The sequence below is a fragment of the Sminthopsis crassicaudata genome, chromosome 1 (assembly GCF_048593235.1).
Source record: "Sminthopsis crassicaudata isolate SCR6 chromosome 1, ASM4859323v1, whole genome shotgun sequence".
NCBI classification, from domain to species: Eukaryota; Metazoa; Chordata; class Mammalia; order Dasyuromorphia; family Dasyuridae; genus Sminthopsis; species Sminthopsis crassicaudata.
Window position 1 is genome coordinate 583,831,388 of NC_133617.1, and position 27,728 is coordinate 583,859,115.

General features: G+C 34.3%; 1 protein-coding gene across 1 annotated transcript in view; it reads right to left on the bottom strand.

The window, feature by feature from the left end:
* The window catches only part of TBCA (tubulin folding cofactor A), a 73,595-nt gene extending 47,165 nt beyond the window's left edge, over positions 1 to 26,430 (bottom strand). Inside the window, exon 1 of the mRNA XM_074282331.1 lies at positions 26,127 to 26,430. Coding sequence (XP_074138432.1) covers positions 26,127 to 26,179 — 53 coding nt within the window. The 5' untranslated portion in view covers positions 26,180 to 26,430. The remainder of the gene's footprint in view (positions 1 to 26,126) is intronic.
* Between the last annotated feature and the right edge of the window lie 1,298 nt (positions 26,431 to 27,728).

Sequence of the window (27,728 nt, forward strand, 5' to 3'; positions counted from 1 at the left end):
CAATAGTAAACTTATTAGTCTTTAAATAGGTCCTAAAAACCTAGTTTTAACAACTAGCTAAGGAGAAGCATATGAAATATAATCTCAGTAGGTCTTGAAGCTGCACATAATTGACTACTTTAGGCAGTGTTCTGGACAGAATTAATACTTGTAAGTGGACTGCATGACTTATGAAACACCTTATAACTATTAGCCTATGAGAGAACATATTGGAAAATAACTCACAATGGGGTCTGGAAGGAATGAAAAAAAGGGTAAAGGGAAGAGAATACTAAAATGAATTTAGGTTTCTTCACAATTAACATTGTGATTACAATAACAACTTTGAAAGACTTGTGAACTCTGACCAATTCAATAACCAACCACAAACAACAACAGATTACCCAGGATGAAGGTTAAGGGTGCATAATATTTTCTGGACATAACTGATGTGTAATTGTTTTTTTCTGATTATGCCATTAGTTAATTTTTTAAAAAGAATTTTTTTTTCCTTTTTAGTGAAGGGAGAGTAGAAAGAAGAAAAGATAATTAAACTTTTCTTTTTTCTCATGGCAGAAAGCTGGGTTCAATTAGAGCATATGCTACATAAGAAGATTTCTATGTCAGGGGTTTTTTTTTGTTTTTTGTTTTTTGTTTTTTTGGTTTTGTTTCTGGTAACAAAAAAGAAGGATATTGAAAATGACTGAGATATGACTGAGATACAGATCAAGAAATTAATAAAAAAAATTTTAAGAGGAGAAAAAAAAGGTTTTGTCAATATGATGTCTCTGCAAATTTCCCAAGGAATTCACTGCAAATACTAAGTAAATTTTAATGATTAATTTTGATAACAGAAGACGACATTAAAAATTTTATTTTTGGTAGAAAGATATGTGGTGAAGGGATGATGATGTATATGGAATACTGCATATACTATCAGGTTATGTCACTCTAATGGTTCATTTTGCTCATTCTAATAAAAGATGACATTTGTGGGAGGAGGGGAGAGAAGATCAAATTTGAAAGGCAATTTTGATATAACAAAAAAAAGATGAACTTCTTGGACTTCTGGCACATATGAGCAAAAAGATGGCAAACTAGATATTTTCTCCAATCTCCACAGAACAGAAATCATGTGGCAAAGATCAAGTAATTTCAACTATTTCTATGGCCTAGGACACTCAGAATCCAAAAGAAATTTTAAAAAGAGAGAAAATTATTGAACTTCACTGATCTTGAGTTCACTCCTTTACCCACATCCTACCAGAAAGTAAGTAACAGACCAAAGGACACAACGTAGACTTATATGAAAACCTATTCCTGTTATCCATTGCCCATTCCTCCTTTCCAGTATTTTAGAGATACTAGATCCAGGCTGATAAAATTTGCTCAAGCCTGAACAGCCGCAGCTTAGCCATAGTCCTTCAGGAGCAAAGACCTACCAAGGGCTGCATCCTAAAAGCTTGACTGATTGTTGTCCTTCATTCTATAAGAGGACTAAAATGAAATCACTATGTTGAAGAAGAGATCCAGTGTTGTCCAATTGTAGCTGATCAGACCATTATGAGCTCAGTAGATGTCACAATAAGTTGGCAAAACTGTCCCGTATGAACATCTGATGTCTCTAAATTTATTAATTTCTTATGAGCCACCTCAATTCTGCATTGCTATCACGTTATGTCACTCTAATGGCATGTAGAACCTTCTTTGATGTAGTCATACTATCCTGGGTGGTCCTTTGCCAATATCTTCCATGTCTCACAAATGATTTCAAAGTTCTTTAGAGAGACTAAGAGTGTCTTTGTATCTCTTCAGACCTCCATGTAAGCAACTGCCTCATGTAAGTTTTTTTCTTTTTTTTGCTGAGGCAATTGGGGGTAAGTGACTTGTCCAGGGTCACACAACAGCTAGGAAGTGTTAAGTGTTTGAGGTCGGAGTTGAACTCGGGTCCCTCCTGACTTTAGGGCCGATGCTCTAACCACTGCACCATCTCGCTGCCCCATAAGTTCTTAAAACAATCTTTTAGGCAAATATATTTTTGTCACTAAGGCCAGCCCACTGGAGTTGCCCTCTCTGCAGTGGAATCTGAATGTTTGGCAGTTTGGCTCAAAAAAGGACATCAGTGTCCAGTATACCTTAACTTATTAATTGATCTTCAGAATCTTCTTAAGACAATTCAAATGGAAGTGATTCAGTTTCTTGGCATGGCACTGGCAAGGCTGTACAGGTTTCACTGGCATACAACAATGAGGTCAAGCACAATGGCTCTGTAGATCTTTAGTTTGATAGGTAGTCTAATATCTCTTCTTCCCCACACTTTCTTTCAGAATCTCTCATACACTGAGCTAGCTCTTCCAATGCATATATCAAGCTCATCCTCTTTATAGAAATTCTTGGAAACTATGTGAACTTTATCCACAGTATTCAATATTTCTTAATTTGCTGCAAATGATGGCCCCACAAATGGATGATGTGATTCTGGCTGGTGGAAAACCTGATTGCATAGTGTTAATTGTTGGATCAAAATTAACACAGCACAAGTGGCAAGCAATCAATAAATACTATGTTTCACACCTCAGTCTCAGAGGCTACATACTATGTTTCACACCTCAGTCTCAGAGGCTACACTGAGTACACAGGCATCTGTGAACAAAAAGTAAAATAACTTGAATACTGTGCTAAAATTGTTCTGCTCCCCCAATCATCACTTCTCCTTTCTAGTTAGTATAGTAAATATGTTTATAAGTAGCCCATATCAAGTAACAATAGTAGGAAGTCAAAACAAAAAGGAGACCATAAAAGTCACTTACAGACTGTCCCAGAGATCAAAGAAGCTTAACAGTTTATTGCAAACTATATCATATATAAAATGTATCATAAAAATCACATCCCAAGACTTTATGTTAAAAATCAGGTTTATCCAGCTAGCTAGACCTTGCTGTTCAGATATTTTATTCCTGCTATCATGGTTGGTAATTTTCAGATAAGCTCCAAGCATCCAAAGCAACATTAGCAAAACACCAAATATTGCTGATAACAATCACAGGTCTGGTTATCTCATATTCCAAACCAAAATGCATATAAGTAGGATATTCACTTTCAAGCGGAAGAATGTTTACAGAAACATCAAATAGGAAACGTTCGGGTTGTCTAAATCTAAAAAAATTCTACATGGCAAATGTGAAATAATTTTGTTCCTTCATTCTCTATTATTAGTTTATGCTCCAATCAGGAAATCACAGCTGAGAACCCCCAGAGAATCATGTTTCTAAGTATATTTTCCCTTCCTATTCCTGTTCATCCATTCCCTTAACCCTTTGGCATTTGGGATTAGATTAAAAGGGAACCAAGCATCCCAAGACCAACTTGAGCCAATCATCAGGAGGGCTCCTGATTAACAAAGTAGGTTTCTGATTTCTCCATATATGGGAGAAATCATATTGGTAATGATGATGATGATGATGATGCATATCTGATTTCTGATAAAGGGAAATTCTGGTGAAGAAAATAAAATCCCTTCCCATCAGTAAAGATCAACTACCTCTACATCCATTCCATTACTAATAGTTTTAGAGAGCTTAAATGATTTGTCTTACAATCAAACAATTATTTCTGATTCCAAGGCCTGCTATTTAGCCACATCATTCTGCTTCTCATAAACATAGGAATGGGAACAAACTACCCCAGGCACAAAATATTACTGTCCCTTCTCCCCCTGGAAAAAAAAAATAGTTACAAAGACCACAATTACTCATCAGAATGTCTGTTCCTTAGACTATAAATATGACTCAAAGTATTTCTTTAAACATAGTTATAACATTTTCCATTATTGAATGAAAAATTATTTTCCTTATATGTACACAGTGACTCAACAGCCTCCAAAACAGAAAGGTCCAACATAAACCAAAATATTCACAGCAGTACTTTTTACAGTAACAGAAACAAAGTTCTCATCATTTAAAGAATTTGTCATATGAATATAGTAGGATGACTTATATGAGGAATTCAAAAGAAACAGATCTGCATGAAATGATGTATTGAAAAATGAAGAACTAGTAATAATATGTCCAACTACAATAATAAAAAATTTAAAATAAAGTACGTAAGACTCTGAATAACTGAAAAACTAAGAATGTTCCCAAAGAACAGAGAATGAAGCATACTAGATTTTCTCACCAGGAAAGTAGAGACCTATGAAGAAAGAATGCTATTATTAGCAGACATCACCATATTATTTTTTATTAAGTTACTTTTCCTCAATACAAAAGGTGGTTCACATTTAGAGGGAGGAATAATTTGGAGTATATTCAGAAATGACTGTGGTGTTTTTTTAAAAAGGCATCAGTAAAACTTATTTTTCTTAAAAACATTAAGGGAATATTAAAATGTTATCATTATTATCATCATTATTATCAAAAGACAGAAGCCAAGATTTTCATGTTTTATCAGTCAGATCTGTGGATCTATGATTTTACCAGCAAAAAAGGAAAACTTCCTCCATAGGTGCAGCTCAACAACTTTTCTGCAAATTATACTCTTTAACAACATTGCCTGGGGCATTGAGAAAGGCTTTCTCTATGGTGACCTAGAAAATACTAACCAAGGCTAGTTTAGAACTTAGGTCCTTCCTGATTTCAAGGTGGGTTCTTTGTCCACTATGCCAAGCTGTCTCATTCTTAAGACAACAAAACCAGAATGTCCATGTGCTGCCTTAGTATAAAGTCACTTGCTTTACTTACAATAGGCAATTATAAACTTGTGCCAAGAAATACTTTAAATTCACTACTATCGCAAGTGCCTTCATTGGAGAAGAGGGAGAAGTGTCTATAAATACACAAACACTTATTTACAAGAATTATAGATTATATTTGGGTATTGGCCCTAAAAATTGCTTAGAAGTCACATTTTCAGGTCAATAAATCTAAATCTTTCATCTGAACTATCAATTTCCCTTCACTCCACTGATATTTCTTTCATTTTTTAGATCTCAAAAACTGCTGTAAAATCTCTTGTTTCATTGTAATTTATGACATAATTCTTCCCAGTCTGGTGTTTCATCAATTTAACAGTTCTAATTGCCTTATTATCTGCTCCGGTGCAGTAGTAAAGCCTCTGAACATTTAATTTACCTTACCAACAGGAAAATGCTATATATCTCAACCTTAAGAATATTATTTCTACCTCTTTGGTGAGCAGTGGCATGAAGAACCTAAGCTCTCTGGAAAGCCAATATCATCTATCACTATTTAACTGTTTGTCAATGTTTATGCCTGTCTCAACTCACATTTAATGGAGCTTTTTATTGTTGTTTTCCATCGTAAAGTTTTGAAGACATTTAAATGTCATTAATTCCCTTTTTGAGTTTACTGACATGTATATTAGAATCTTGCTATATGTGGCAACTCTTTGCCCCAAGTTTATGTTGATCCAAAAAAGAATCAAAGAAAATACATGTCTAAATTCCAAATACAGAAACATTAGCCTGTAAATGATTACATGTGCTGGTGCTGAAGGAGTTCTAATTTTACACTAGCAAGTCCCTCTTCTGTGTACATGCATTCTAAGATTTTTGAATAGTCAAACAATAAAAGCAAAAGTTTTCCATTCCAGCTATTTACTAGGTGAGGCAGGGAAAGAATACAAAATCAATAATGTCAATAATTCACATTTATATAGCTTTGTTCTACTACAATCTACTGAGATAGACAATAGAAGCATTATTATCTCCATTTTACAGATCAGAAAACAGATGGTGAAAGATTAAGAAACTTGCCTATGATCACATAGCTAGCAAATAAAATGTCTGAGGTAGGATCTGATCCAGTCCTTCTGACTCTTAAGTCTAGCAACCTAGCAATTACACCCCACTACTTCTCACATAGAATAAAAAGTTAATCTAATTTAAATTCAACTTCAAAGTCAAAAAAGAGCATAATTCTTTCCTTTCAAATGTTACCTTCCCCTGAATTTCTCCCTTCTTGAATTTTTCACCCATTGAAATTACAGATAAAGACTTTTTCGGGCTTTAAGAATAAGCATAATGAACTGAGAAAAGCACCAAATTTGGAGTCATAGAACATGGGTTCAAATTCTGCCTTACTATCTGCATAAACAGAGCAAATGATTTTACTCAGACTTCAGTGTCCTAATCTATAAATTGGGTAGTGATGGTGGGAATTAAATGATCTTCTAAGGGCCTTTATACCTCTGAGTCTATTATCTTAAAATACTTCAAAACTAGAATCAGAATGATCTATCTATAATGGCACAACATTAAAACACAAATGTTACAAAAATTATTTACAAGTAAGTTAAGTGGTCAAAGGATAGGAACTGGTTTCAAATGAAGAACTACAAGCCCATGAAAAAAATGCTCCAAATCACAAATAACAAAAGAAATACATATCAAAATTACTCAAGATTTCATTTTATATACATCCAACTGGCAAAGAAAACAAGACAAGAAAGAAACAATGTTGGAGGTCAGTGATAAAAATAAGACCCATGTACATAGATATATGATATATAGTAGCAAAGGACTGGAAACAAAGTAGATGTCCCTCTATTGGGGAATGGTTAAACATTTTGGGATGCATAAATTTAAGAATTAATGAATGTGAAGAATAAATAGACGAATGGAAAGATGAAAACTAATACAAATGGATTTAAGATCTGGAAAAAAATACAGAAAATTACTACAACTGTATATGGAATGATTTGAAATTATAATAACCAAGCTTAGCACCAAAAAAAGATCAATGAAAAGTAAACCTCTCTTCTCTTTCAGCATTGATGGATTATATTGAGTGCTTTATTACATATGAGACTTTCAACATGTTAATTTTGCTGAATGGTTTCTTCTGCCTTTTTTTATTGATACAAAAGATATCTCTTCTCGGGGAGAAGAAAAGGATTTACTGGGAAAATTAATGCCAAAACAAAGAGACATCATTAAGTTTGAATTTTTTTTAAAAAGTCATTAAAACTTTTAAAAAAAATTTTATATTGAAAATTATTTTTGTCTGGAAGAAATAGCTTTAATCAAAGCAATCTCTGTCATTAGCTAGGTGAAAAAGTCAAATACTTCTCTGCTTCTACCAAGAAGACTCCTTTCCCTCTTTCCTACAACTTTTCTCTCTTCTACATTGTTAGAACCTACAATTGAATTCCCAAGTGGGTATAAGAGGCAAAAACCCTTGAATAAGCCAATTTTTAGTTTCAAAAATGCCACAAAATTCTATGAATGTCTCAAAGGAGTTAAGACTACCTATTTGTCTTGTTTGCTTTTACCTGCCACTACTAAAGACTATTCTTTATACTATGTTGAGCTCAATGCTTCCATCAGAGAACTGAGTTATTTCCAGCTGGTAATGATCCTTTCCTAAGTAATTTTTACCATCTACAAGTTGTTGCTTTCTCTTTACTTCCAACAGGGTCTCCACAGATGGAAGAAAAATTGTCTTTAATACCAGGCAAAAGTTATATACCTTTCCCCTGCAGTGCAAAAAGACAACAGATTCCATCATTGAGAGAATTCCTTTTGTCATAGTTCCATTTCAGTGTCTAAACACAGAGAACCTCTAAAGCTAAAGGAGGATTCTCAGTGTTGCCATTTGAACATGTTTTATATTCAGATACAATAACTGAAACACCCTCATCCTTTCTACTTTTTAACATGAAGAAAAGGGCATGATTTCCAAGGATGCTGCCCCATTGACTGCCAATAAACCTCACTTGTTCCTCTTTTTATTCTCTCCCTAAGCACTTATATGAGATTATATTCAAATTAAGAATAATAAAAAGTGCCCAAGTTTAAATGCCAAAGGATGCAATTCAAATATAAGCTCTGATATTTTTCTTCCTGACATTATCAAATTTGCTAATGACAAAAAGCAGGGAGATACAACTACACAGTTAGTACTTAAGAACAAATGAAGTAATGTCTAGATCAGAATTGATCTGAAAAACTCTGGGTTTTAAGGGATTGCAAATTCAATGAGTCAATAATTCATCATGGATCTTGGGTTACTCTGAGACAATAAGAGAGAGGCACAGATAAGAGAATTAGTATTCAGAATGAGAGAGTATGTGATAGTGCCTCTGTCATCCATTCTAGTCAAAGTGTATCTGGAATACCACAAACTTAAAATTATTCATGTCTGGTACTCAGTAGGTGCTGATTTTTAGAAAATTTAATAGTAATTTATTTTTCCAAATATATGTAAAGATAATTTTAAACATTCATTTTTGAAGACTTTGTGTTCCAAATTTCTCTCCCTACCTTGCCTCCCCCCTATTCCCCAAACAGCAAACAATCTGATGCAAGTCAAATATGTGCAGTTTTTTAAAAAAAACATTCCATATTTATCATGTCTTGCAAAAAAGAAAAAAAAAAATCAGGTCAAAAGGGGAAAAACAGAAATGCAAAAACTAACTTTAAAAAAGGATAAAATACCAAGTTTTCAATCCAAATTCAATCTCTATAATTAGTTCTGTAGTTCTAATTATATTCACCTATTTCCTGTGTATATCTTGACAGGTAAATCCAAGTACTTTATACTGTCTACAGTTATTCTAAATGGAACTTCTCTTTCTGTATCCCTTTTTACAACATGAGGAATCTTTCTGTAAAGTAATTCCCTACTTTAGAATTTACCTATTCTCTAAATTTTCATATCAAGTTTATTTAATGAATTATCAACAAGGATACCAGTTTACATGATATTTCACTTAACTCTCACCATAAATCTATGAATTAAGTTCAGTTCTTCAGTGACCCTGAAAGATCCAGCCAACAATATGTCAACAATCAAGTGTTGGACAAATGGCTGAATGAACTGTTTGTGGAAGTAGTGTGGATAATGGTAGAAACTGAAGGACCAAGTCATATTATACAAGCAAATGGCATTTTGCCATTTCTTTCTTTCTCCAACTCATTTAACAAAAGAGGAATTAAAGCAAACAGTGACTTGCTATTAGGTGTATGACACTAAATCTGAACTCAGAAAAATGAGATTCCAGATCCAGCACTCTCTAGTGTGCTATACTACCTAGCTGGCAGCAAAATAAGTACTACAGATAGGCGAGGGAAAAGAGACTCAGAAGAGTTAAATGATATACCCATCTTCTCACAGCTAATAAACTTCAGAGGCAGAAGTTCAAACCCAGATCAGTCCTAATACCACCAATAAGTCCCACTACCATACTTCTTCAAGTTGATCACTATCAACTTAAGAGTCCAAATTCCAAAGAAAATAATGCTTTTTGAATTTTAAGATTCTTCTTAAACTTTGTTCAAAATAAAATTTATTTTCATTACTTCTAAATCTATTCCTATTTATGAGTGATTTTGTGGCACCACTATTCATCTTGTCTTTTATCTTCAAGTATTTGATTGTATCTTGGGATTTAAGAATTAAATGAGAGGGAAAAATTAGTTGTTGATTCAACCTTTTATTGCTTCCTCTATTTTCTACCTTTACTACCCTAGTTTATTCCCTTCACTCACCTATACTATTTGCAATAGTATGAATTTACTACAGTATAGTACAGTATACAAATGAATTTCCCTGCTTCTATTCCACTTACCTTTCTCGTGCTTCAATGAATCCTTTATACTACTGCCAAACTAATAATCTTCCTTTCTGATAAATCTAGTCATGTCACTCCTCTGCTCAAATCTTCAGTGGCTCCTTAATTTCTATAAAGTATAATCTCCTATATCTAGTATTTAAGGTCCTCTACAATCAGTTACCACATTACCTTTCTAACCCTCTCGGGTTACTCCCCTATATATTCTGATCTGAATGTTCTTTGCTTTCCCCAACACTTCATCATTTTGCTCATACCACTCAATGTCTAGATCATCTTTTCTCCTTGATTTGATAAATTCCTACCTATCCTTTAAAATTCAATTCAAATATTACCCTCCTCTTCCATTATACTTTTCATCATATATATAATAACTACTCCCTAAAGATTTCATGTAATGATGCACATTACAGTTATCTATGTTGATCTTTGCCCACTAGACTGTTAAGTTCCATGAGAGTCCAGATCTGTTATATTTGTTATATTTTATTCCTTCAGAGTTTGTTTAGTGAAGGGGTAGGAAGAGGTATTAGTATTAACATTGTTGTTGTTATTATTAGCAGAAGCTTTAATATAGGTGGATTTAATAAATATGCATTTGAAAGAACTCAATCACATATTAAAAGATTCATTTAATAAAGTGTGTTACTTTAGCTAAAATATTTTTATTAAAATAGAAGTCAGGGCCTAAATTATTTCTTATTACCAATTTATTTAACAGGGAAAACTTGTAAAATTTAAACAGAGTTTTAGAATTCTACATTAAAAAGATGCAAATTACATAGAATATTTTAAAGTAACTACTTTGATAGGTCATATTTAAAACTAAAACTGACACTATGGAAATACAAAGTAATCAGTGTACCAAAGCAATTTTTTAAAAGATTACTAAATTAGCTAAGTACAAAACAAGAGTTTTAACTAACTTTAGAGTACTTTCAAATCTACCAATCAATTTAAAATTTTTTCCCAACTCATCACTTTCGATCTAACAAGCCCTTATTCAGTTGTTTACAGTTAGTCTTTGTCACTTCATTTGGGGTTTTCTTGGCAGATATTAGAGTGATTTGTGCTATTTCCTTTTCCAGTTCATTTTACAGATAAGAAAACTTCAGCAAAGAGGGCTAAATGACTTGTCCAGGGTCACATAGCTAGTAAGTGTCTAAGATCACATTTGAACTCAAGATGTATCTTCCTGACCCCCAAGCCTGGCACTTTTTATCTACTACACCACTTAAATTGCCCAAAACAAGTCCCTGCCTCAAATCTATTTAAAAAAAAAAAACCTCAATGTGGCAGTGAGCCAATCATCTGTCTTTCAGTTTTTTCAGTTCTCTGAAAAGCAGAAGATACTAAATCCTTGGGTTTAAAAAGTTATTTTATTTAAAATATAAAATTTCATATGGAGAAATTAAAAGCAAAAAATAAGTATAGATTTTAGCTTTTAAGCCAAATTTGTTTAAATCACTCATCAAGAAGACTAAATTTATTTGCTGTCTAAAAGAGGAGGTAGAGGAAGGGAGGGAGAAAAAATTTGGAACACAAGATTTTGCAAAGGTGAATGAATGTTGAAGATTATGCATATATACTAAAAATAAAAGACTAAATTTAAATTATTTTTCCATGCAAAATATAATTATTTTCCCTTGTTCAACATAAAATCCAAAATTTTTCTCATTCAGCACTTCGGAACTTTGTCCAGTGTTTTTCAACTGTGCATACACCCTTTGATCCAGCAAACCCATTATTAGATCTAAGACCCAAAGAGATGAAAAAAAAAAAGAGGTGGAGGGATGGTATTTAAGGACCTATTTGTACAAAAATATTTATAGTAACTCTTTTTGTAGTGGGCAAAGAATTGGAAATTGAGGGAATTTCCCAAATGGAAAGTGTCTAAGTTGTGATACATAAAAATAGACAGAAAAAACTTGCTGAGACTTGTATGAACTGACACAAAAGTGAAGTGAACAGAATCAGGAAAACATTGAACATAGTAACAATTATACTATATATAATGATCAATTGTAAATAACCTTAACTATTCTCAGTAATACAATAATCCAAGACAATTCAAAAAAGTCATGATGAAAAATGTTATCTACCTCCAGAGAGAAACTGATGGATTCCGAATACAATTATGTAATTTTCAAACTATACTATTTTTCACTTTCAAAATTTGTTTTTCTTTTTTTTTTTTTTTTTTTTGGCTCTGCATCTTCCTTCACAATATAACTATTATAGTAATACGTTTTACATGATTAAACATATATAAACTATATATCAAATTGCTTAAAATCTTGGAGATGAGAAATAAAATTTGTTTTTACTATTAATTGGGAGAAAATAAAATATTTAATAACATTAAAAAAGAAAAAAAATTCTCACTTATACAAGTCTTTTATAATCTCATGTAATAATAGGCACTAAGAAAAATATATAACAAGCTAGTTAAGAGTTCAACAAAATTTTTTAATGGAATTTTTATTAATCACACACATCTACATAAATCTGAAATAGAAGATATATTTGCTTCCTTATATTGAATAATGCTGCATATATTGACCATTTTTGATATATAGGATTCATAGATTTTTTTTTACCAAAAATTCCTCAACAAGACTGAGAAATACAACAGACTAGGAACTATTATCTACAAAAACATAATACTAGTAGGCAGTTTAGTTTCTCAGAACTGGCAAAAGGTGCTACTATGAAACACAGCATCCTCCAGAGATAGCTACAACCACCTTAAACTTTTTAAATTTTTTTTATTTCTAGATTTTTATTTCTAATATTATGCACAGAAGCTATGAACTGTTGGGATTACTAGGTGAGAACTGAGGTTGTCTGGATGGTGACAAGGTGAGAATTCAGGTTTTCTGGACAATTACAAGGAGAGAGGAAAAGACTTGTGGTAGGAGTTAGTCTTTTTGTTCCAACTACCTAAAAATAAAAACTTTTTCCTTCAGAGAAAAAGGTCTAGAACATTAGTATTTTAAGATATGTAGTGAACATTCATAGTATGACACGTTGAATTTGAATATTTTTTAAAAATTAAGTATAGTACTTTTTCAAGAAATTTAGACTCTGGGGGAACAAAACAAAAAGATAAACTAAAAAATAACATTATCCTCAAAGAAATAATGTTGCAAAAAATAACTTTTCCTAGTTATAAGAAATATAAATATCACATTGTATTTGGTATACACTTAGAAATGGGAATAGGTTTCTGATAATGAATAGATGTGGTGGGTTAATGAAAAAAAGCCATATGGAAATGACCTTTGGGCTCATTTCTTAGAAACAGAAGTAGCAGAAAATTACCCTTGCAAAAATCCATCGATATTCTAGTATTTTGGATCACAGTAGCTTGAATAAAAGATAAGAAGGAAATTTGTTGTTTAATTGTTTTTCTGTATCTGACACAAAATAAATATGTAATTCTAGACAAGACCTTAAACTCCAGGATAATAAGTTGCAGAGAAAAGGGCAGATATTTATTGGTAGTGCATTTCTTCACCTGAAATCAGTTAAAATAAATAAACAAACAAACAAACAAATAAATGAATGAATGAATAAAATTCCTATGCAAATTACAGATCAAAACAGAGGTGGATTCTTCACCTTCAAAGGCAGTTTAGAGGCTTAAAGTGATATTGGTTTGAGAGAAGGTCAGAGGAGGCTACAGAAATGCATGCAGCAAGAAAGAGAGAAAGCAATCTTGGAAGACCATCTCTCCCTTTCTTTTGTTTTCCTTGTCACCATCCAGACAACCTCAGTTCTCACCTAGTAATCCCAACAATGAACAAAAAGGGGATTTCATTAATAGAACTTCAATTTACATAAGCTAACTATTCTGTGAAGTGAGGGATGCCTGTAGGTGCTATTAATGTTTTATGTTTGTTCACTAACTTTTAAGAATGAGCATAATCAAATATCCAAATAAGATTTTCAGTAGTTAATTTTAAGACATGATAATGAATCTTTAAACTAAATACAGTTTCCAAACAGTGCTGTATTTTTCCATTATTTCTAAATAAGGATAGAAAATAGAAACTTAATGTGTCAAAGCATCATTAATTTCCCTGTGGTCACTGAAAAAAAATCATTATCTACTCCATGGCCCTCCAGTACTTATATCAAGTCTCTACTTCAAAGCATTGTAAAGGCAACTAACTGTCACTGCATTAATTTATACACTGTTTAATGTAACTTAGTATCTCTACCATTCATCCTAAGATTTATAATAATCTCTACAACATGCTTTCAGTATTTTCAATATAGTTTCAAAATCATATCATATTAAGAGCTTTAGTTTTAGAATTACTGTGAAAGCATCAAATATATGAAAACCTGTAAATTAACACTAACTCTTACAAAAGAAGCCATGAAATGAAAATTTAAGTACGAGGCTATTCTAAAGTTCTTCATAAACATCTAACTATGAACCAAACTAAAACATATAAAGTCTAAGAAGATTCACTACCTTTAAGTATTCTGAAAGAAAAACACAATCATAAATCCATCTATATCATACCTTACCATTTCTATTATGATTTCAAAGATGTAGTACTATAGGTTAGTCCTAACAAGTAGTTAAAAATTACACTCTGGGGCAGCTAGTTGGGGTAGTGGTAACAGCACCAGCCCTGAAATCAGGAGGAGCCGAGTTCAAATATGGCCCTCAGACACTAGACATTTCCTAGCTGTGTGAACCTGCCCCAAGTCACTTAACCTCAATTGCCTCAGGAGGGAAAATCACACTCCAAATCCTAAAAAATTTAATTAATAAAGCATTATGTCGATGTACAATGAATATATCATCATTTAATTTTAATTCTGTTTACACAGAATTCTAAGAAAATATGGTTAAAAAGACACTCAATATGATCTTTGTATACCAATTAAAATCACAAATACAATTAACTTTTGCTTTAGGAATTCAAAGCTCCTAGATGACTCAAGGTCCTTTTTAGTTTTAAATCTATTATCACATTATCCAAGTTTTTTTAAATGCAACTAGATCAGTATCCAGATACTGAATGAAACTCCCCCACCAAGCTGTGGAAGCCATACTGAAAAATGGCATAAGAGTTCACCTAGTTATCAAAAGCTATCTCTTTAAAAGGTTGAGATCTATTAGTGGTTTAAAACATCACAGTAGGGGGTTAATGTTGTTGTCTGACTCACTTTCATCAGTTTAAGAACCCATTAGCCCTCATTAGCATAGATGCTCCATAGGTCTTTTGAAGTCTATTTCAGCTCTAGTCTATCAAGGAAGATGGAACCTTTTTCTTAAACCTTGAAGATGGAAGTTTTTCTCCTAGCTCAAATGAGCTGAAGTCAAGGTGACCTTCCCCTGAAAATGAGATACTCCCCTTTATTCCTTTCTTCATCTAAGTCAGATAAAAGACAACTTGTTTATACTGAATGGAATGCAAAATGATTGTTTACATAAAAAATTTGAGGGTAAGCTTTCTGCATATTCATTATTTACATACATTTTGACTGTCCTAAAATCCTAGATTTAGATGTCCAATATTTTCGGTCTACTGATGAGAAAACTGAGGCACAACAAAGTTAAATGACTTCATCAGAGTAAAACCATTAGTTAACTACATCTAAGGCAATATTCTAACTCAGCTCTTCATAACTCCAAATGCAGGGCTTAACAATCTTCAAAATGAAGAGAAATTATTATTTTAAGTATAGAGGAAAATGTTTTATCACAAAATGAAAAATGAAATTAAAATTACTGAGCTTTCACTTCATGACCACCAAATTGTTAAAGATAAGAATAATCAGAAATGGAAGAGCTATGGGAAATCAGATACTAAGTTACTATTGATGGAGTTGTAAATTAGTCCAAGCATTCTGGAAAACAATTTCCAAACATTCTGGAAAACAATTTGAAATTATGCAAGAAAGATCATTTACACTCTTCATATTCTTTGATCTAGCAATCCTATATTTCTAGGCATAAATCCCAAGGAGATCAAAGGAGGATTTTATATAAACCACAATATATCCATGACAGTACTTTTCTGGTTGGGAAAAAAAAAAAAAAAGGAAACAAAATACGAACTAAATGATTTGTGCCATGTGAATATAATGCAGTTTTATTACACTAAAAATTCAGGAATTCAAAGAAACAGACTTACATAAGCTGATGCCAAGTAAGCAGAACCAAGGGGAAAAAAAATGAAAAAAAAAAAAAAAAAAAAAAAAACCACCCAATACCTGAGTTCAAAATTAATCCAATGTATAACACCTAATCCTAATGTCAGATAGCTAGATATGTACATGATAGTAGCTGTATTCTATTGTATGGTTTTATTTGACTTGTTAAAAGCATAGTACAGGGGCAGAAGGGAAGAAAATATAGGAATATTGTTGTAATGCTTTGAAAAAACATTAATAACAAAATTTTAAGATGAACTATAAGATACATATCCTTTTAGAACCATGAAGTTGTGAAAGTCCTTTAAATTTCATAAGAACAAATTGAACATTCTTCACCCTGATCTTACTTATCTCTACCTTTCCAATCTCATTTCACTTCACTCCCCCCTTCCAAGTATTAGATGGGCCAGCCATTCGGATCAATTTGCTGATTCTCACACCTAGCACTTTACATTAGGTAATGCAAAGGTATAGAGACAATTTTCTCATTCCTGGAATATTCTCCCCTCTTCAACTCCCCTTGAAATCCAAAGTCTCAAATACAATACTACTTTTCTACTTGAGAACTTTTCTGGTCCTCCCAGCTGCTAATCTTCTTCCATCCAAGAGTACTCTAGTATATATGAGTTTTGTATGTATTTGCTATATTCCTTGTTTAAGTTCCATGAGGACAGTGAATGTTTCAATTTTGTCTTTATAACCCCATTGCCTAGGACATATTAAATGCATAATAAATGTTCAAATGATTGTAAAAATAATATATTTCTGAAGATGAGTGAAGCCTTTTTTACAGCAACAAAAATTCACAGCTACATGGCTGTGCTTATTTTTTAATTTTGTTTTTTCTTGAAGGTTTTTTTTTTTTTTTTCCCCAAGGATGGGAGGAGAGATGTTTTCTTCTGCAACATGATTTTTATGGAAATGTTTTGCATAACTTCACATACACCAATTTCATAGGGAGAGAATCCGGAATTCAAAAAATTTTTTAAAAATGTAAAAAAAAATTGTTTTACATGTAAACTGGGGGGGAAATAAAAAATTTTAAATCAAACTTTCTGAAAGCATTTGACATTCAATATGAGAGGGAAGCTCCAGAGGAGGAACCTTTTCTACTAGAACTCCACTTCCTTTGCAATTCACAGCCTTCAAGTTGCCTGGGGCACTCCAGTTTGGTCAGAGGCAAAATATGCCCTCAGGACTACCTAATTTCTTAGGTAGGTAGCCTAAGTAGGTAGGTTTCTTTAACCACTATACTAAGTAAGCATGATTTGATAATATAGAATCATAAATAATGCCCAGTATACAAAAAATTGCCCAATTTAGGAACATTGTATTCTAGAAAACCATTCATAAGAAAGCTATTTAAGATCCAGAACACAGTTTCCCCATAGAAAACATATTAGGAATAATATTAATATTAATAGTATTTAGCTGTTTTATCAGTTTAGAAACGGGATCAGTATATTCATTAACTGTATGGACATATATAGTTTATGTTCATTGAATATCAAAATAATTAAAGTAAAGGGAAAGGAAACCCCTTAAAATAAGTAGCTTAAGAACAATTTTTAAAGTACTTCTTTCTACTGCAAGTAACAGGCAACTCAAAGTTATTCAGACTCAAGAAGAATTTATATCGCAATGCCTCATTTAATCAGGGTTTCATTTAATCAGGGCTTTTCTTTATAATTGAGTATTCTAAATAACTCTAACTTAATTTTATGTAACTCTTAAAAATATCTAAACTTTTCATAAAATGATATAAATTCTTCTAAAGTATATTACATACTACTTTTTAAATAGAGAATACTAAGGTACTCTTAATACATAAGCAAGAAAATAAAAGCAAGAATGCTTCAACTCTAGGATAGCAGGACAACTTTTATGTCTCGCGTCCAAATGAAGCAGTCCCTACTTGATTACGCTACGGGTCATCATATCAATTTTTGCACTGACTTATTAATGACCCTGGAATAAACCTAATAATCTTTTTGGATCCTTTTGGATTCTTTTTAAATAGTTTTGAGTCCTCTATCACTCAAATCCAATTCACTTACATGTCATGGTCATCTTCAAGAAGAAAGGACAAACAACTTCACTTTTTATTCTTTGTGCCATTCTGCATATAGGTCTCTAAAAAGTTCTTCCTATATCCTCTCCCTCCCCCCCTCTTCCTTCACACAAATTTATCAATAGCAAATCTGCAACCAGTTATTGGTAACATTCAACAATATATTACTAACTCCCTAAGGGCAGTTTTGCATAGGGAAAATCTGTTCTACAAAATGTTACTTCTTGCTACTGTCATGGATGAAATATTGAACAACTGGCCTGACTCAGTGTAGTATGTGCTGAATATTTGACTATCAATATCTAAGAATTCAGGCTTGATGATTGTAGTGCTACTGATTTTGTGATTAAAACAAAAACAAAAACAAAAACCTAACAACAGAAAGAGCAAATTCTAATTTAAATGTCCAATATTTTTAAAGTTACTAAGAGGTATACATTGATAAATGAATCTTAGATTTCTCTTCTTTGAGACCAAATAAATACCTATCATTTATAACTCTTAGCAATTATTCCTCTACTTTGGCCTCTACCAAATAATTGTTGACAAGGAGCTAGTAAAAAGTTGATACCATTCCTCTGCTTCAGGCTTATTGTACTTTAGACCTCTCTTTTGGGGAAGCAAATATAACCTACTCAAACTTCAAAAACAATGAGCCAGTTTTCAAAAGTGGAAAAATGGACACCTTAAGGTTACCTTCATCTCACAGCAAAGAGGATGACACAGGAGGAGAGCAGGCTATTTCCTCAACTCCAAAAGGATGCTGCATTTAAAATTTTACATCTAACTTCAAAAAAGGGAGTAAGAGTCAAGAGGAGAAATAAAGACAGAAAATATTACTTGCATAGTGATTATTTCAGATTACTGAATAACAGCTTGAAAAGACCTCAGAGAACATAAGTTGAATCATGTCACATTTTTCCCATTTTGGGGAAAATGTGCCACATATCTGATTAATAATGTGGGACAGTGCACATTTATATCAAAATAAGTTTTCAGATTTACATCATTAAAAAAATAAAATTCACATTGTTATATTAACAAATATTGCTGAAGAAAAAAGGTATAATAAATGCTAGAATTATATATAATATATATATATATATGTATGTATATAAAAGCTATAATAAATAAATGGAATGGGTCCATATACATCCTCAAACTACAGCAGAGTAAAGTATAAACAAACTTGGGAAGATGCCACAGTTTGGGAAAGGTGGTTTCTGAAAGGGTTGCTGTACAAAAATCAATGCAATTTCCCCATAGGTTCATGATGTAAAATTCTATAATCAAGGCTTGTAGATTTGTAATTATGGTATGTCAGCTACATTTAAACAAGAGTGTTAAAAGATTGTTAAAGTTAAACTAACACAATTGCAGTGTGAATTGTCTTAGTCTCATTCTAATCTACTGATGTCACTTTCATTTAATCAGAGGGAAACTATGGGCCAATGTCAGTGCTATTTCACATGCCCTAACACTCTATGTTCACATTAAATTTTTGTTCATTAGCAACACAAAATGGCTATATGAAGATATATTTAAGGAAGTTATTTTTAATCTATTCATTAATTCAACCAATACGACATTTCAGCTGCCCTTATTGTTAAATAAGTTGTTTTTGAAAAGTGATTAAAGCAATTTTTTATGTTAAGTGAATGGGTGCATTTTTTCTGAGAGAAAACTTTGATAATCATACAATGAATGACCACAAAAACTAGTAAACTATTTCTAGAAAATAATACTACTTAAGAAAACTATTCACATAAGTAGTTTGTTTTAAATTGCACAACAATTAACATGAATTCCCTATTTTTCTTCTTTCTTGGAGCAAATTCTTTATCAAAGCATCATTAAAATTTTAACATAAGCACCATATGGCAGAACACTGCTTTTCAAGAGGCATGTATCACCACAAAACTCACTGAAGATTTCCAAGTATGACCAAATAATATATTTATAACCAAACTACCTAGGTATTTCAGGAATCATCTGGTGAAACAGAAGTAAATTTTATCTTTACACAAACTAGAAACTAAAGTGGATGAAACTGGGAGGAAAACTTTTATAATAGAGTAACCAGATAGGTGGTACAATAGAGTGCTGGGCGTGAAGCCAGCATCTTCTTGAGTTCAAAAATTTGCCCCAGACTTTTACTAGTCATCTGACTCTGGACAAGTTATTTAACCCTAGATTGTCCCAATTACCTCATCTGTAAAAAAGTTAAGCTGGAGAAAGAAATGGCAAACTACTCCAGTATCTGTCAATAAATTCCCAAATGAAGTCACCAAGAGTCAGAAACAGCTGAAATGACTCAACAATCCATGTAACACAAATCAGAAGAATCAAAGAATGAAAATTACAAAATATGAAAGAGGGAATGAGCTCAGTAAATATCTAGTATAACCCCACACACAAAGTAAATTCCCATTATAATATATCCAACAAGGGATTATCCAGTCACTTTTATTTTATTTTTAATAATTTTTTCCAATTACATGTAATAATAATTTTCAACATTCACTACTTTTATAAGATTGAGTTCCAAATTTGTCTCCCTTCCTCTCTTCCATTCCCCCTCCAAAGATGGAAAACGATCTGATAATTATATATATACAGTCATATTAGACATATTTCCACATTTAGTCATGTTGTGAAACAAGAATCTGAACAAAAGAGAAAAAAAAAGCAAAAGGGAGAATAGTATGTTTTGATCTGCATTCAGATTCCACGATTCTCTCTGGATGTGAATCACATTCTCCATCTCGAATCTTTTAGAATTTTCTTGGATTACTGTATTGCTAAGAACTACTATGTCTATCACATTTGATCATCTTATAATCTTGTTATGACTGTATACAAGGTTCTCTGGTTCTACTTATTTCACTTAGCATCAGTTCATGTAAGTCTTTCCAGGTTGTGAGATCTGCCTGATCACTATTCCATTACATTCACATATCATAATTTGTTCAGTTATGATGGGCATCCTCTCAATTTTCATTTCTTTGCCGCTACAAAAAGCTGCTATAAACATGTGAGTCCTCTTCCCTTTTTTATGATCTCTTTGGGATACACACCTAGTAGCCGTATTGCTGAATCAAAGTATATAATCCTTGGGACATAGTTCCAAATTGCCTTCTAGAATAGCTATATCAGTTCACAACTACACCAAAAAAAAAAAAAAAAAAAAAAGAAAGAAAGAAAAGAAAAAGAAAAAAATGTAGTATTCCAATTTTCCCTCATCTTCCCCAGCATTTATCATTTTCTTATCATTTTAGCCAAAACTGAGGTGATATCTCAGTTGTTTTAATTTGCATTTCTCTGATCAATAATAATTTAGTGACTTTTTTTCATGACTATAGCTTGCTTTAATTTCTTCATCTGAAAATTGCCTGTTCATATCCTTAGGCCATTTATCAGTAACTTTCGGGTGATATTTAAAAAGGGAAAGCCATCACTATCACCTCTTAGGTAGCTCATCCCAAATTTTGACAACAGGAAGTCTTTCCAATATATTTCAATTAAAACAAAACTAAATTTACCTTTTTTTTTTTTTTTTTTTTTAAACTTGAGGTTAACTGGGATTAAATGAGTTGTGCAGGATGTATCTCACAGCTAGGAAGTTCTAAGTGTCTGAGGCCATATTTGAACTCAGGTCTTCCTGACTTCAGAGCTGATTATCCACTGCACCATCTAGCTGCCCCTAAATTTGCTGCTTTGCATCTTCTGGTTCTGTCCTCTGGAGCCAAACTAAACAAATCTTACCACCACCTGCCCCACCCCATGAAAATCTTCCAACTATTTGAAATTAACTCATGTTCATCACAGAGTCTCTTCTTTTCTTCAGCTGATTTCTTTTCAATTCCCATGATGCTCACATGGCATGAATTTAAAGCCCTTCATCATTCTGGCTGCTCTTCTCTGGATGTTTTCCAGTTTATTAATCTCCTTAAACCATGGTCCCCAGAATTGAAGCCAATATTCCAGATTTATTGAGAGAACAGTTATAATTCTTTTTTAAATTATTTTTTCTTTATTAAAGGTTTTCACTTTTTAAACCATATGCATGGACAATTCTTCAAAATTAGCCCTTGCAAAATCCCATGTTCCAATTCCCCCCCACGCCTTCCCTGCTAGATGGCAAACAATCCAATACATGCTAAACTTGGTACATGTCAAATCCATTACATGCATACTCATCCATACAACCAAAATCAAATCAAACCAGTAAAAGAGACAGAGACAGAAAGAGAGACAGAGAGAAGCAAAATACAATGCAAGCAAACATCAACAAAAAGAGTGAAAATTCTATATTGTGAACAGCACTAAGTTCCCAGTTCTCTCTCCAGGTGTAGATGGCTCTTCATCACTGAAAAATTGGAACTGTTCTGAATCATCTCATTGTTGAAGAGAGCCACATCCATCAGAATTGATCATTGTAGTGTTGTTGTTGCCGTGTATAATGAATGATATTATTCTCCTGGTCTGTTCATCTCACTTAGCATCAGATTATGTAAGTCTTTCCAAGCCTCCCTGAAATCATCCTGCTAATCGTTTTTTTCAGAACAATAATATTCCATAACAAGAGAACAGTTATAATTCTTGCTCTTTTAACTAATTTTTGGGGACAAGTCACTTTACCTCCCTAGATCTCAATTTTCTTTTCTGCAAAATGAGGAAATTAGACTAGAACAAGGATTTCAACCCTCTTTATGTCCCAAAATTCCCTGGATTCAGTTCTGAACCCTATTAATCAGCCCTTAATTGCTCAAGTGTCTATGTAATCAGATTAGCAAATCTTGCTGAAGAAAAAGATTTAGGTAGTAATACTTCCTATAAACTTTGAAAGTGGATTTCAAAACCACTAAATAAGAGCAAGCAAGAGACAGGATTCATCTATCAGATTCAGAAGTAAACTTGAAAGCATAAATGCTTTATACCAAGTGACTAAATGAGTCCATTATTCCCCAAGATTAGATTGGTATAGGGAAATACAACTATATTTTTGTATGAATGACACTGGAAGTGTGTTCCATATCTCAGACTCTTACTGTTTGTGTGTCCTTACGCAAGTCCCTCAGACTCACTTAGCATCAATTTCTATTTCTGCAAAATGGAATAATAGCACATACCCCTGAAATCAAGAGAGTCAAGAAGAATAATACCCTTAGATCATTTGTTCTGCTTCCAAACCAAAACCCATGGTCATCATTCCAAGAAGCAAACTCAGAGATGTGATCAGTCACCATGACCAAAAGTCACCTACACAAGAATGACAAATAACAAGGCATCCTGAAGGAGAGACAGGAAAGCAACAGCTTTGAGGCAAGTCATATTACTAACCCCACAGCAGATTACCACACTTCCCTCAAACCCCGATGGAGACAGCCCTGGACCCAGAGGCCAAAAGCCCCAGAATATCAGTGATTTTGCTCATGTTCCCCACCCTCCACTACTCTACTGAATAAACTCTATATCATTTCCATGATCAACATCTTCTGTTTGATGCTCAAAAGCTCCTTCATAACCTAGTACCCAGGTTATTCCTCAACACATACTCTTCAAATCTGTGATACTGGTTCTCCTGGCTTGACTGTTCCACCAACATGACACTTCATTTCTCAGTTTCAGTAATTTTCTCTGGCTATCTCCCAATGCCTAGGTTACTTTACTGAAAGCCTTCCTCAACTATTCTTAATTGTAATGATTTCCCTCGGTTAATGATTTTCTATTAATCCACCTTGTTTTGTACATATTTGCATGTTGTTTCCCCCATTAATTTGTAAGCTTCTAGAAGACAGGAACTATCTTTTGGTTTTTGTTTTTTTTTTAAATTCCCAGTGATTAAAGGTGCAGTGCCTGGCATATAATACTTGATAAATTTATTGGCTGCCTATTTACTTAAAACAAGACGTTAACAAAAGACAGTCCCCACATTCAAAGAGTTTTAATTTAATGGAGAAGACAACATGTAAACAAATATATACAAAGAGAGCTCTATATAGCATAAATAAGAAATTGTTAAAAGAGGGAAAGCACTGGAATTAAAAAGGAATTAGGGAGGCAGAACTGGGATTATAGTTGGAATTTAAAGGAAGCCAAGGAAATCAACAGTGGGAGTAGAAGAGGAAAGCAAGCAACCAGAAAAAATGCTCAAAGAAACATAAAAATAATTATGCACAAACAAGTTACATGTAAGATAAATCTGAAAGTCACCTCTTAAATTACAGATCTACACTAAAAAAGGGAAGTGATTTATTACATCACTCCTTTACAGGGATGAAATCACAAACCCAAATAGAAAGGAAATCAACAGCATCATCTCACTGAGAGCAGGGAATGAATAATTTAAAGTCATTCCTCTACCCCGGAATCAAGAATAAGCATTTAATAAAAGTCAATGGATTTTTAAGTGCACTAACTTCCTCCCACACAACACTTAGTCCCTTTTCCCACCTTAGAATGTTTACCTAATCTGTCCCATATGCCTAGAATGCTCCTCATCTCTAAATTTATGAAATTTCTTTCAACTCTGCTCACTCCACCTTCAATAAGTTTTATAAGATTCTTTCCTGATGCCTTTCTCCCAGCTACTTTCTCCTGGGGGCAAAAAAGTTTAAATTGAAGAAAGAAATGGCAATCCATTCCAGAATCTTTGCAAAAAATAAAACAAAACAAAAAAAAAACTCACAGACTATGTCCAGAAGATCACAAAGAATTGGGCAGAACTAACAACTGAATGGCTTAACAAAATCCTTGAAGGCAGGAGCTGTTTTATTTTTGTCTTTTTTTATCAACCATCCTAGCGTGATACTTGACAGAGTCCTTAAATACCTTATTCATGGATTGACTGAGACTACTATAAAAGGATTATATTACTTTTATTTTTATCTTATACAAAAAATTGTATAGTTTTTGCCCAGAAAAAATCCACCCTATTTTTAAAAAATATAAATACATGTTAGGTACCAAATCCTAAAAAAAGTATCACTTGATTAGTTTTATATGGTGTCTTTCCTTCTAAAGATTCAAAATTCATCCGGTTTATTTGTGTCCAACCTATGGCGTATAGCCTTCCTGGATTGTATTGGTCGTTATCAAGTCACAATCAGACACCATGGATCCCAACAGTGATGTCATTTTGGTCCTCTTCCGGATGAAGGGCAACTGACCCGGAGTAACTAAAATCACGTAATTTACCATAAGAAAAATCAATGTGTGTAAATCCAAGAATCCTATCTCACAATTAGAAAACTCGACTTAAGAACCTCGAAAGATGAGCCTTTTACTGCTTAATAGTCAAACATTCAATGTAAAAGTACAGTAAGGCACTAATTATAGTTTAAGTTAATGAGTTCAGATTTTCTCTCCTTTTCTTGCACTGCTCTTCCTCAGGTTGGCACACGTCACGATGATACTCCTTTGCCAATAATGAATAATACATTGTGACTCAACAGACCAGGGTTGGGAGCCGGGGCCTTTTCCACAACTGGTTTATCTTTTATCTCAAAGTACTCAATTAAAGAATGATCTTAACCGTTTGGAACCTTGTTAACAGGACTCTACCGAGGCCGCTGCATCCCAACGCAAAAGTCGCTTTCCTTGGGCAGCTGTTTAATAGCACCGCGCGGCCGGACAGGACACGTGTGACACCGGACTTAAAAGCAGATTTGGGGGAAGGAGAAATTGGGAGACGCCCTGGAAGCCAACCCCGGATTCCTGCAGCACTGAGGGTGCCAGTTCTGGGCTGGGCCCTCCCTAGACTTCCGAACGCCCGGATCCGTCTTCAGACCGGCGGCGGACGAAAGTTGGAGGGCACCCTAAAATTCCCAGAGAAGCCAGCCTCTCCAAAGAACTTTCTCCCAAGTTCAAGAACTGAAGGAGTGTGCAGGCCCCGAGGCTCCGGGCTGGGCCCAGGAGCCAGCTCCAGGCCTCGGGATAGCCCCGCCCCCTCAAGGGGGACTGGGATGGCGCGAAGAAATCGAGTCCCAGGGAGGAGGGCTGCGCGTCCCTTCCACGCCCCCTGCCCGAGGCGCTCCGTAATTCGGCCCCACCCGAGCCTCCCGCTCGAGATTCAGCACCCGCGAAGGGGAGGGGAGGGACGGGGAAGGGAGGAGGGCGAGGCGAGGACCTCCGTCCCACCCCCTCGGGTTGGTCCCCGCCCCTCCATCGGCACTGGGCAGGTAAGATGTCCGAAGACTAATGGCACAGGCCATCGGGCCCGGCCTCGGCCGGGCCTCCCGACCCCGGGCCAAGCCCGCCCAGCCGTGAGGGAAGCACTGAGGGAGACGTTGGCACTTACCTTTTCACGACCCCTGTCTTGATCTTGATCTGTCTCACGCGAGGATCAGCCATGGTCTTCCACTGAGCGCTGGCAGGAGAGCGGAAAGTCGGGACTCACTGATGGGAGGAGACCGGGCACGCCGAAACCGGTTATGTCCGCTAATCCGCGAGGCCCTGTGCGCATGCGCTGGTTCGGCTGCGGCCTGAGATCTCTCTGCGCGTGGCTCCTCCTCCACCTCTCGCCTCGCGTCTGACCAATGGGAACTTGGGCACAGGTGGAAAGGCAACACGGCCCCGCCCTCCGTTGCTAGCGGGCCCTTTCTTCGCTCAGGTAGCGTGGTCTGCAGTGGGCGGGGCAGCCCCTACGTGTGTGTTTCCCAAACTGTGACGTCTTAGCCTCGTACTCCCCCTCTCCCCTAAAGGCACGGGTTGCAAGGGATGCTTTTGTATCCTTATAAGCAGACTAACTTGGAAAACTTTTGAAAAGATGGTTTACATTTTCATATGCTTAAATACTTTTCTTAACTATTTACAGTTGTTTATCCCAGTATATATGACATACTATGTAAACATGGAGTACATGTAGGCCCTACTATATACTCTAGTATTCTGTAGTATTGTATCACATATGTATGCTCTATATCATATATAGTTATGCTTTTCAACTGTGGAGTTCTGCAACTAATGTCGGAGTCAAGAAAAATTTGCCAACAATAAAAAGTATCAGATATACCATGAGAACTTAATTATGTAAAAATAAACAAAGCATCCATCTCTTTAGTATAGAGGTTTGCTTTGGTCTTTAATAAATGGTAAAATTATATGTATGCCAGAGCATTGTTTTAAAATAAATTTCTTTATGATTTATTATCAGCAAATGTTTGATTTGTATAACTATTTTATACACCGGTGTAGCTCCCATCTGAAAATCTTTTGGGCAAAAAGAGGTCTCCAAGTAGGAAAAGGACCTGCTATATAGTACCACATAATATAACTATATGTTTTATGTAGTACATCACATGGGTGTTTACATAGAATCTACATGTGAATGTATCATATTTGTGTAGTGTATCTATATGTATTTGTGTGTATATGTATAGTGTATATACATTTATCCATATATTTATAAGTATGTGTTTTATATATATGTATATGGGGCTATATGTCTTAGAGGGTGTAGAGGGAGCATACTTGAAACAAGGTTCCACCTTCTACAAGAGCGTATTATATATATATGTGTGTGTGTGTGTGTGTGTGTGTGTGTGTGTGTGTGTGTAGTATGTACTAATAAGAGTATGTGAATAATATATATTTATATATTTTATATGTCTATGTATTGTTGGGGCCAAATGTTGTGACCCTGATCTCTTAGAATCAGCCAGAGTCAGGATAAGCAATCTTTATTCTTGGTCTTTTGGGGTCACCATCAGGGGATCAGATCCAGCAATCTCCACACCTCCTTCCTTTCTCTCCACCACCAAAGGAATGATCCTTTTCCTCTTCCTACTCCATCCACTGACCTCACTTCCCCTTCTTTGTCCACACCCACCGATGGAGCCAGCACCGAATAGTTGGGGAGGGTCATCCTTCAAACATGGTAATAGAGAATTGTCCAATTGGT